General features: G+C 42.3%; 1 protein-coding gene across 1 annotated transcript; it reads right to left on the bottom strand.

Moving 5' to 3' along the window:
* Positions 1–378: 378 nt before the first annotated feature.
* Positions 379–11759, bottom strand: mpi (mannose phosphate isomerase). Its single transcript, XM_035790557.2, has 8 exons — positions 11615–11759; positions 11006–11133; positions 7929–8129; positions 7591–7732; positions 6798–6977; positions 4045–4218; positions 2484–2692; positions 379–2193 (listed from the first exon to the last, which is right to left on the bottom strand). Exons 1-8 carry the CDS (start codon positions 11685–11687, stop codon positions 1975–1977), a joined length of 1326 nt encoding a protein of 441 aa, XP_035646450.1. The 5' UTR covers positions 11688–11759; the 3' UTR covers positions 379–1974.
* Positions 11760–11838: the final 79 nt, after the last annotated feature.

The raw sequence follows: 11838 nt of genomic DNA on the forward strand, positions 1-11838 counted from the left end.
CATCCCCATACTGTAGTTATCTTGCTCCTTTGCACCCCAGTATCTCAACTTGCACAGTCATCCTCTGCCCAGCCTACCATTCCAGTGTTTTATTTGCTATATTGTAATTACTTTGCCACCATGTCCTATTTATTGCCTTACCTCTCTTAGCCCACCTCATTTACACATGCTGTATATAGATCTTCCTACTCTATTATTGTTTGGATGTTTGTTTATGCCATGTGCAACTGTATTGTCGTATGTGTCAAACTGCTTTGCTTTTATCCTGGTCCAGGTCACAGTTGCAAATGAGAACTTGTTCTACCTGGTTAAATAAATCAAATACTAGAGCACACGTCTCTTCACTCTGGGTATTCAATCCCAATGAAAGCACCGCACTAGTACAGAATGTTTTATTTAGGTTTACATACAGACACTCTCTGTAGAGAGCCATGCTACTGTAGTATAGTCAAATGCAAAGCCATGCTCTCATTCCAGCTCCTATTGAAAAGAAACATTCGCATAATGTTAAAGTAAAACAGTTATACCTTTAACCCATAAATCTTAGTTTTCAGACTTGTTTGCAATCAAATGTCTGTAATATATATATACTATTGTAGTGCAAACACTTCATGTAATTTAAAATATCCTGGTTTTCCAGTTGGCATACAAACAAGTTCAGAACAAATGACTTAAGTTATCGTTCTCTCTCTGTTCCAGTCCTTCATTCACAAATCGGAAGTGGATCATCGCTGTTCAATTGAAAGCACCAGGGTCATGTTCATTAAGCACAAAACAGAAACGGGGAGGTACAATCTGTACTTCTCCAATAAAGAAACTAATTTTCCTTTTGCTACGATGTGCTCTAATGAACACCAACCAGGAGACATGCCTGACCCAACAGAGTTTCATTCAAAATGAAGAAACATACAAAATTGAACTCTTTTGACCTTTGGGGAAAGCTGTTTTGCGTGTTTGAGAGACTACATTGCAGTCTGCGACTACAGACGGTCTGCTATACAAGTTACAAAATCAGTAGTCATTTAGGATGCAAGATGAGTCGGACAGTCTACAGTCACCAACTGCAATGCAGTCCATCTCAAACACCAACTTCGTATCATGTAATAGAGTGTGAGGTGTTACCATTGACACAGTACAGCTCACGAGCCACCTTCAGTCCAGACTACTGCGGAATGCATTTCCGTTGGATGCTGAGTTGAATTGCATGGTCACATGCTGCTTAAGCTTGACATTTTTTCAACCAAACCAACTTCAATGTTGGCGATCCAGCTGAAGAAAAGGCCTCTCCATACAGTAGCTATACATTCTTACTATATGATCTATTTGTAAGTACACTATGTATGCAGCGGGCAAATATGCATGTGTGAAGGGGCAGGTGCCTTTGTTCCGCAAACATGCACAGGAATCTCAGCATACTGTAAACGCCAAATGTTCCCAATACAGCCGATATATTTAAAATACTATGTTTTTGTTGTGATGCATTGTCTTAACAGCACTACTATTGAACAGAAGATTTCCTCCCACTGAAAAAAAAGAAGCTTATGGAGGTAATTAATTACAACATGCTCAATTAAAAATCAGCAGCAACGACAGAGTATGTGACACTTACAGCGAGATGTGAGCTGAGGCATACTGTACCAATGAAAACTCCATAATCACCAATACTGTGTAAACCTTCACAGAAACATGGGCCGAATATAAAGGACCACAGCGAGTACACAAACCACAAGGGCGTGTATCACACACACACACACACAAGCTGTGCATGTTCCTGTACCCGTCAGTGAGATTGTCTGAGAAAAATGAATGGAACTGCACATAGACTACAGTTAAAGAGGGTTTAAATCTGTTAGTAGGCCATCTTCAGTCTATCACTACTGGCCTTAAGTCAAGGGACACCCCGGCATGACGAATGGGAGAACCACGGGTTGGTTGGGTTGATGTTGGTAGGTGACATTATCAGAAGGCCTGGTGCTACAGGAGACTGCAGGCCCGGTACATAGTCATACCGGAGGGGGAGGTGATGTGAAGGGAGACGCTCTCATTGGCTGAGATGAAGAGGACAGTGCCCCGGCTCAGGGTGATGTCAGAGAGGGCAGCGGCGGAGGTGCCGGTGGCCTCGCCCCCAATCACCAGCAGGATGCCCGCACAGTCCACCGGGGCCACCGTGTACTGCCTGACTGAGGCTGGCACCTGGAGATGGAGAGAGAGAGGTGGGGGAATGAGGGGAAGCAAAGGGAATAGGGGGTTGAAGGAGGCAGACAGAGGTCGGGGGAGAGAAAGGGGGGAAAGTAGTGAAGGAAGAAGAATTTAACATTTAATTTACGAGACACACTGGAACAATTATGGTAAAAACAGAGAATATTGTCAAGGCGGAATATAACTGTTTGTGTTGTCTGGCGTGACAATGACCATAGGAGTTGGCAAGACAAACCGACAGCACAAACAGATCTGGGAACAGGCTAAATGAGTAAGTAAATTACCTGTATCCTCATGACAGTGAAGTCGGGAACAGGGGGGTCATAGAGGTAGACAAAGGGGTCTGAGGGGTCCTGTATGGAGGGGAAGATCTTAGCGCTGGCTGGAGCGGGGCTGTAGTTCAGCATCTCACACAGGGTGTTGACGTCGATGAACTTGGGAGTCAGGCCGGCGCGCACCGTGTTGTCCGAGCAGGCCATGCACTCGATGCAGTCTGAGTAGCATTGAGAGAATTGGGATATAGGACACTTTCTTTCAAAGTACACTTTATAAAAATAAAAATCTTTTGAAGATTAGAATTCTCACTGCTCTGTATTTGAGATTCAACATAATGATATAATTATCAAACAAATGTCATAGTTTATGTATTTCAATAGGTAATCTCATTGTATAACAGATCCACATACTGATATAGCGCCCAAAGTTAGTTAAAAAAATTACATATATTTTTTTTAAAGGGTCTGAAGCGCTATAATTTGGAAGCAACAATTGCAAGTGAGCAGAATATTTTTGTTCTCACTTCTACAGTATCCTCTCAATAATCCAACACCTGGGAAACATGTTCTCATGGCTGTGCGCATACCACCACATTAAACAATTGCTGATCCACTGTATTATTCACCACAAGTATGTGGAAGGGTATGTGGACACCCACTCAAACATCTCATTCCAAAATCATGGGAATTCATATGGAGTTGCCCCCCCCCCTTTTGATGCATAGAATTGTCTAGAATGTCATTGTATGCTGTAGCATTAAGATTCCCCTTCACAGGAACTAAGGGGCCTAGCCTAAACCATGAAAAACAGCCCAATACCATTATTACTCCACCAAACTTTACAGTTGGCACTATACAGTCGGGAAGGTATCGTTCTCCTAACATTCCCCAAACCCTGATTCAGCCTGCCAGATGGTGAAGCGTGGTTCACACATTTATCACAGACAATGCGTTTCCACTGCTCCAGTGTGCAATGGCGGCGAGCTTTAAACCACTCCAGCCAAAGCTTGGCATTGCACATGTTGATCTTCGGCTTGTGTGCAGCTGCTCGGCCACGGAAACCCATTTCATGAATCTTCCGACTAACATTTGTGCTGACGTTGCTTCCAGAGGCTGTCTGGGACTCAGTAGTGAGTGTTGCTACCGAGGACAGGTGACTTTTCAGCACTCGGCTGTCCTGTTTTGTGAGCTTGTGTGGCCTACCACTAAGAGTTGTCAGAAAAACAGCACTAACAGTTGACCGGGGCAGCTCTTGCTGGGCAGAAATTTGACAAACTGACTTGTTGGAAAGGTGGCATCCTATGACAGTGCCACGTTGAATGTCACTGAGCTCTTCATTAAGGCCATTCTACAGCTAACTTTTGTCTATGGAGATTGCATGGCTGTGTGTTCGATTTTATACACCAGTCAGCAATGGGTCTGGCGGGAATAGCAAAATCCACTATATTGAAGGGGTGTCCACATACTTTTCTATATATAGTGCATTTCCATTGTTCTCTAACAGCCTATCAATACACAACTTTCACACATCTAGTTTACTTTCTAAGAATCTGACTGGTTGACCCCTGACCTCCATTGAGGTACGCGTGCGGTTCATTGGCACCCAGAAACATGGCGTCGCCTGGCTCCAGCACAATGCGGTTTAGGAAGTAGATGGAAAAACAGCCGATGTCACCCGGATACTGGGAGTGGAGCCGGAGCAACAGTTCACTGTTACTGTCTGATGTGTCCTTCCCTGCAGCAGCTGAATGAGGTACAACAGGTAAAACAAAAGCCTTTAACATAGGGTCGTGTTCATTTGGGCATACAACGAAAAAATGTTTCGCTACAGAAAATAAAAACGAGTGTTTATTGGATAAGTCCCTCCCAGTTTCAGTCGGTTTAATGCGTAGTGAACAACCCATATCTCAACAAGACCAACCTGGATAAATGAAGGTTTAATATCACACAGAAATATGTTTTGGTGCAAGAGGTCAAATTTTCCAAAGGACTAAGCATTATGCAGTAGAAAATATACTCCTTGAGATGGTATATTATTTATTCCCATGTACTATTGATTACAGGGGTTAAAGAAAAGGAAATAGTTGGGGCCAAGTTAACCTCCATTTCATGTAAGAAAGTCATGGCCATCATGCTTTTAGGGGAAGAGCATTGTTTTGTACATGTATTAAACTGAGAGTTTGACCAATTCCAGTCCCCTTGCTTAGTGGGTTGGGGTTCTCCCTGGGAGAATGTATATGTCGCAGGACAGAGAAGTGCAGTTCTAGGAACTTTAAAAAAAAACATTCTACTCCAAAATGATATTTTTGTCTAATTAATGCTGACACCATGTAAAACATAAATTTGACTTTAACATATTGAACCATGCATATAGGAGCCCATGTATGGTCATATGTGCTATAAGCATGATCACCTGTAGCCTAACTAACGCAGCATAGTGGCTATAAAAATGTACACACAATATCCTGATTATTATTAGTACGTGAATTTGAGTGAATGATTCAATTTAATTTCTATTACAAAGTACAGTGCCTTCGGAAATAATTCAGACCACGACTTTTTCCACACTTTGTTAAGTTACAGTCTTATTCTAAAATGGATTAAATTAAATTGTTTTCCTCAATCTACACACACACCATAATGACAAAGCGAAAACAATTTGACATTTTTGCAACTGTATTAACATAATAAACAAAAATACCAAAAATAAGTATTCAGACCCCCTTACCATGAGACTCGAAATCGAGCTCTGGTGCTTCCTGTTTCCATAGAAACATCAAGGATGATCAACAACTTGGAGTCCAACTGTGGTAAATTCAATTGATTGGACATGATATGGAAAGGCACACACCCATCTATATAAAGGTCAGACAGTTGACAGTGAATGTCAGAGCAAAAACCAAGACATGAGGTCGAAGGCATTGTCCATAGAGCTCCGAAACAGGATTGTGTCGAGGCACAGATCTGGGGAAGGGTACCAAAACATTTCTGCAGCATTGAAGGTCCAAGAACACAGCGGCCTCCATTCTTAAATGGAAGAAGGCCAAATTTAGCAATTGGGGGAGAAGGGCCTTGGTCAGGGAGGCGACCAAGAACCCGGTGGTCACTCTGACAGGGCTCCAGAGTTCCTCTGTGGAGATGGGAGAACCTTCCAGAAGGACAACCATCAATCAGACTTTTATGGTAGAGTGGCCAGACAGAAGTCAGTCCTCAGCCTGCTTGGAGTTCGGGGAAAGATGAACGTAGCAAAGGTGAGATCCTTGATGAAAACCTGCTCCAGAGCGCTCAGGACCCTCAGGCTGGGGCGAAGGTTCACCTTCCAACAGGACAACCCTAAGCACACAGCCAAGACAACGCAGGAGAGGATTCAGAACAAGTTTCGATGTTCTTCAGTGGCCCAGCCAGAGCCCGGACTTGAACCCGATCGGACATCTCTGGAGAGACCTGAAAATAGCTGTGCAGCGACGCTCCCTATCCAACCTGACAGAGATTGAGAGGATCTACAGAGACGAATGGGAGAAACTCCCCAAATACAGGTGTGCCAAGCTTGTAGCGTCATACCCAAAACGATTTGAGGCTGTAATCGCTGCCGAAGGCGCTTCTCAAAGTACTGAGTAAAGGGTCTGAATACTTATGTAAAATGTGATGTTTGTTCTTTTTATACATTCAAATATTTCTAAAAACCTGTTTTCGCCTTGTCATTATTGGGATATTGTGTGTAGATTTGAGGGGTAAAAAAACAACAATTTAATACATTTTAAAATAAGCCTGTAATGTAACAAATGTGTAAAAACTCAAGGGGTCTGAATACTTTCCGAATGCACCTTATATCATTGCTCCTTTAAGTAGTATGTTGTGCAGCGGCACCTCCCTAAACCATGCATGAAGCTCCAGTTGTAAAACAGTGTTTGTAAAACAATACCACGCACGCAATTGAAGTAGAGAAATAAACAGTCATGTAAAACTGGGATCCATATCTAACAAGACACAGAACATCTTTCCAAAGATTTACGCTGATCTCAAATGCAGCCTCTCCAGAATCCATACGACGGCACTCCGTCGCAGGGACTTAGAACTTTAACCCCGGTTATTATCTTTTTAATAATCTCTTTTTGAAACATACTCAAGAAAGTTGAGGCCTGGTCCCAGATCTGTTTGTGCAGTCTTGGCAACTTTTATGGCTGTTGCCAAATAGGTCATGTTAGGCTTGACATGTCAACGACCATAGGAGTTGGTGATACGGAACAAACAGATCTGGGCGTCTACCCACATGAAGAAGTGTATGGTGTCACAAAAACAAAATGCTTATTGTTTGATGCTCACCTTCCTCAGTGACTCTTTTCACCAGCATGTTGAGCTGGTCCACAAACACTTTCTTCTCACAGTTCATCATGCGGGTGAAGCACTTCTTCAGGGCCAGCGAGGTGCGGCCCGCCTCCCCTCTACTGCTCACCAGCTCCTCTGCCGTCTCGCTCCCTACAAGAGCGTGGAATTCTGGCACGGCTGGGGGGACCGCGACACACATTTTACACTCTCGGCAAACTTGAATACAATCCTCAGATGGATTGTGATAGTCAAGGCCGGCTCTAGCCTTTTGGAGGCCCTAAGCACAATTTGGTTGAGTGGCTCCCCTCTTGGCGGAGGAGAGAAACATGTGCAGTTTTAAAGTACATTTCCTACAATTTGAACAGTAACAGTTAGCTGTAGATAAAATAAAAGCGTGGGGAGAGGGCTTTGCCTCCCACAGAGAGTGGTGCCAATTTTGGTCCACTCCTCCACATTCCCCATACTTTTGAATGCATTGCTAAGTGATAGAATCCGTTTCCACTAGCATTGCTATATTCTCCAACGATGCTAGCCAGAATATTCTAGATGTCGCTAAATAACCAGGTAACAAACTTAAAAATAGTTGAGGAATCGACAATACCCTAGGCAAGTCAAAAATGAGCCAACACTTCAAAAGAACTATCCCTTTAAAAGGGATTACTGAGCATCATTGATCTCTATCTTAAAGTGAAGGAAATCCCTCAACTGAGCTGCTGTGCTGTTGAATACATTTTAAAAACATGGACTATAAAACACTGATAATGGACAGTCTGCAAGATATGGGACTCACATTTGAGAAAGCCAATGATCTCTTCCACGGGCCTGAAGCCACAGAGGCCTTCAAAATGGGTGAGTGCGACGGCCATCTCAGGCTTGTGGTTGTTGTCAGGGTAATGCTCTGGAAACTGAGCATGGAGCCGTCCAGCCAACTCCTGGTGTGAGCCAATGGGAAAATAGCAATTTAATTTAAAAAATGAAACAAATTTAGAATAGAATAACAACAAAATACACAATATCTACATGTACCCCCTCCTCCCCTTTGGTTTTTGGGTTGGTCAGTAGACATTCATTTTCCACTGAAAAGTGCTGTGCTACAGTGTGCCCTAATGAACACGACCCAGGACTTACCCTGTTCGGATGGGCCTGTATTGACAGAGCGGTGTTGACCGACAGGACCTTGAAGAGGAAGGGAAGCTGGCCCTGGAAAGTGTCTTTGACCTTTGACCCCAAGCATGCTGGGTAGTCTGCAATCCACTGACCGAGCGTCCTCTGGGCTATCCGGTTGTCCTTGATGAGGGCGTCTCCTTTGGGGTGAGCACCCATCCAAAGCTGCAAGACACACAGGGAGGGGCCAGATCATTGACCATAGAGTATTTCTCTTTTAAAACAGTTTAATATAAAAGCATGAGCTGGCACACACCCAGAGAATATCATTTAGTGTAGAGGCGCTGACTAACTGAGAATAAACTCTAAAAACAAAGAGACGCACACTCCATACGTATAACCTCCTAGTAATTTATTGAGTAAAACATTTCAGCATCACTGCCTTCTTCAGGGTCTTTTTTACCCAATACATTCCTGGGAGGTTATACGCGGAGTGTGCGACTCTTTAAATATATATAAAAACAGAGTTAACATCACTTTGTGATTTAGCTTAGTCATCCATTGTGATCAGGTTCTCTCAAAGATAAAAAATACATTTCATTAATTTAGTTTGTTTTAAGTATGAAAATGTCAATAACATTCAAAGAATGATAAACAGGATATGAACACAGTTCAATAGAATGATCTTCAATGCATATACACGATAGCCTAGGTGCCATCTTAGGAAGCTATTGTTTAGGACCAGAGGATTGTCTCAAACAGGAGAAGGCACCCAGACTATTGACTATGGATGCTGATTGCGGAGTATGAAAATACATCTGCCCATTCACCATAGCACGCCCCCACTCCCATACTCAGACCTATTAATGTCAGCAGCATACCACCCTGCATACCACCGCTGGCTTGCTTCTGAAGCTAAGCAGGGTTGGTCCTGGTCATTTCATGGATGGGAGACCAGATGCTGCTGGATGTGGTGGTCGGGTGTTGGAGGGCCAGTAGGAGGTACTCTTTCCTCTGGTCTAAAAAAATCTCAATGCCCCAGGGCAGTGATTGGGGACACTGCCCTGTGTAGGGTGCAGTCTTTCGGGTGGGATGTTAAACACATGTCCTGACTCTAAGGTCATTATAGATCCCATGGCACTTATTGTAAAAGTAGTGTCCTGGCTAAATTCCCAATCTGGCCCTCAAACCATCATGGTCACTTAATAATCCCCAGTTTACAATTGGCTCATTAATCCCCCTCCTCTCCCATGTAACTACTCCCCAGGTCATTGCTGCAAATGAGACTGTTCTCAGTCACCTGGTAAAATAACAGATAAATAAAAAAAATGTACCTTTATGATAAACCCTCCCTGTGAAGCTAAATAAATAATTACTTGTGACAGGGCAGGCATTGAGGGAGCTTGAAGGGTAAGAGACTCTCAGCCAAAGTCCTGAAGGGCTTTGTAAAAATTAAAATTATCTGCAGGGCAGGAACGGGGAAAAAACACCATAGGCAACACCTTCAGAGAGAGCATAAGGATTTATACAATTATTGATTCTTTATTAAAATGTCATTTAAATTTTTTATATCATTTACATTTTTATTTTCTGATTTCTATTCAGTTTGTGTTGAAAAGGTTAACACGGACGGACGAGGAAAAAAAATCCAATCAGGATTTCTTTGGGGGTGGACATCTGCCATTTACAGGGGAGAACGACTGCCTCTCATTGAAGCCACGGTACTGCAGGCGTTGTTAGCGGAAAACAGGATCCCTCCTTATATTGAATGGGAAAAGGAAGATATTCGTTGTCAATCTTTGTGTAAAAAAAATTTAATGTTCTGAAGACAATCATGGTAATAATAATAATAATAATAATAATTGCTTTTAATAGACCAGATGCACGTCCTTGAACCAATTATTTTAAAATCATACAGAAGAGTATAATTTACTTGCTAATGTACCTCTCAGATTCAAAGGGGTTGGGTTAAATGCGGAAGACACATTTCAGGTGAACTACTGACTAGGTATCCACCTATGACAACCTATACAGGAACGGTGGGTCCCCCCCGCGGGACGGTTGAGCTAACATATGCTAATCACATTAGCCTGAGGTTGTAAGTAACAAGGACAGACATATCCCAGGACAGACATATCTGATACTGGCAGAAAGATTAACAGGAATTTAAGATAACTGCACTCTCCAATTTACAGTAGCTATTAGTGAAAAAATAATATGCTACTGTTTGAGAGAGTGCACAGTTCTGAACTTGAAAATGGATTAATAAACCCAATTAGGCACATTTGGGCAGTCTTGTGTACTGTGTTATATTCCCCTAAATTAATTTAACATTTACACAACCTTCAAAGAGTTTCCTTTCAAGAGGTTTCAAGAATATGCATATCCTTGCTTCAGGTCCAGAGCTGCAGGCAGTTACAAGTTGGGTGTGTAATCTTAGGCAAAAATTGAAAAAAAAAGGGCAGATACTGAAGAGGTTTTTAATGGCAGCCTGCAGTACCCCAGTCAGTCTTCAACTAAAGTTACTGAATGAGAAGGGGCAGCACTGTGATAGCATGCAACTTCACTTCTTGGAGTAGCTCAAACTGTACATGTTATGTCTCCATGAAAAGCCATCTTAAACTACTTAATTTAGATTAATCTGGCTATTGAGTCTTCACATAGAAATGAATGTTCTCATGTGATCAATGCCATTGTTCAGTCAATGGTCATTCAACTGTATTAGGGCAGAATTGTTGCATTTATACTTTAGAGCAATGGTTACTTTGTGCTGAACATGATAACAGATGTGCGCAATGGGAAGTATATTGTAAATTTCGATTTAGAAATGCTTTTGTTATGATTGGGGGCCTACTGGCCTATAATGAATGGGTCGCATTTAACAGTATGCTGTGTGTGACTGCTCTCTTTCTTTTGGGCGTGTATGTGTTTTTATTTAAAAAAATATTCCCTCCTACACAGAGTGCGCAAATTATGGTCACTTTAGATGTGCCACTATTGTAGTCGCTAGACTATTGGTGAAGTTTGACGTTCAGGAATATTTTTACCCCTGCTAAAGCCCTAGGTCCAATATTCATGGTACACCACTGTCTAAATTTTACCTCGGCATAATGTTTGTCAGCTTCAATGACAGCCGAGGTATCCCCACCAACAACCAGTTTGGCCACCTCACTGTCCAGACCGACCTTCCCCCATGCATAGTTCTGCACTGCACAGGATAGCGGGAATACTGTAAAATGAGAAAACAGAGACCGTAACTTTCAATATGAACAACATGCACACCAATTTTATCACAAGTCTACAATATGACTGAGAATTGCACTTTTGAGTAAGTCCCTCCGCACTGCAGAATCTGCAGCGTTCATTGAAAGCAAAACATCAGCTATTGTATAGGTTATTGAACTCAACCTTTTAATTCGAATATATATCTCGTGTAAATAATGTGTTCTCATTTTCAGAATGCTAAACGATACACGATAACTAATGCGTTTGTGTGCTCTATTATGAAGGTGGTTCGCGTGCAGCACGTAATCTCTGGTAAAATTACAATGGATGCTTGCGAACGGAGTTGCTTTACTTCATGTTTAAATACGAAAACATGCTCTGCTGTTCGATTGCGGTTATATGGCGACATTCTCGCTACATGTGACAGTGTCATTATAAGTATTTTACGGATTAAATCAATACAAAAAAAGAGAAATATGTTTCACCTCTTACTTCCTCCATGGCTGCAACGTCGGTTATCACTGTAGTTCTGACGTCTTTATATGGCCATGGGCTCATCCTATGCCGCGTTCAAAACAACTGGGAACTATGAAATCTCTGACTTCCGACTTCAGTGCGTTCAAGACAAACGGGAACTCGGAGAAACATTTTTAATGGTCATCCAACTCAGAATAACAAATCGGATACTCTGTCATTTTTTTAGAGCACC

This window comes from Oncorhynchus keta, chromosome 17 (assembly GCF_023373465.1).
Source record: "Oncorhynchus keta strain PuntledgeMale-10-30-2019 chromosome 17, Oket_V2, whole genome shotgun sequence".
Taxonomy (NCBI): domain Eukaryota; kingdom Metazoa; phylum Chordata; class Actinopteri; order Salmoniformes; family Salmonidae; genus Oncorhynchus; species Oncorhynchus keta.

Excerpts from the sequence above, each read along its gene's own strand:
- mpi (XM_035790557.2), bottom strand. The coding sequence starts at position 11,687 with ATGAGCCCATGGCCATATAAAGACGTCAGAACTACAGTGATAACCGAC. Across the intron at positions 4,219-6,797 it reads GAAAAGAGTCACTGAGGAAG|CTGCTGCAGGGAAGGACACA; the intron begins GTGAGCATCAAA and ends TACCTCATTCAG. Across the intron at positions 2,194-2,483 it reads TCACTGTCATGAGGATACAG|GTGCCAGCCTCAGTCAGGCA; the intron begins GTAATTTACTTA and ends CTCCATCTCCAG.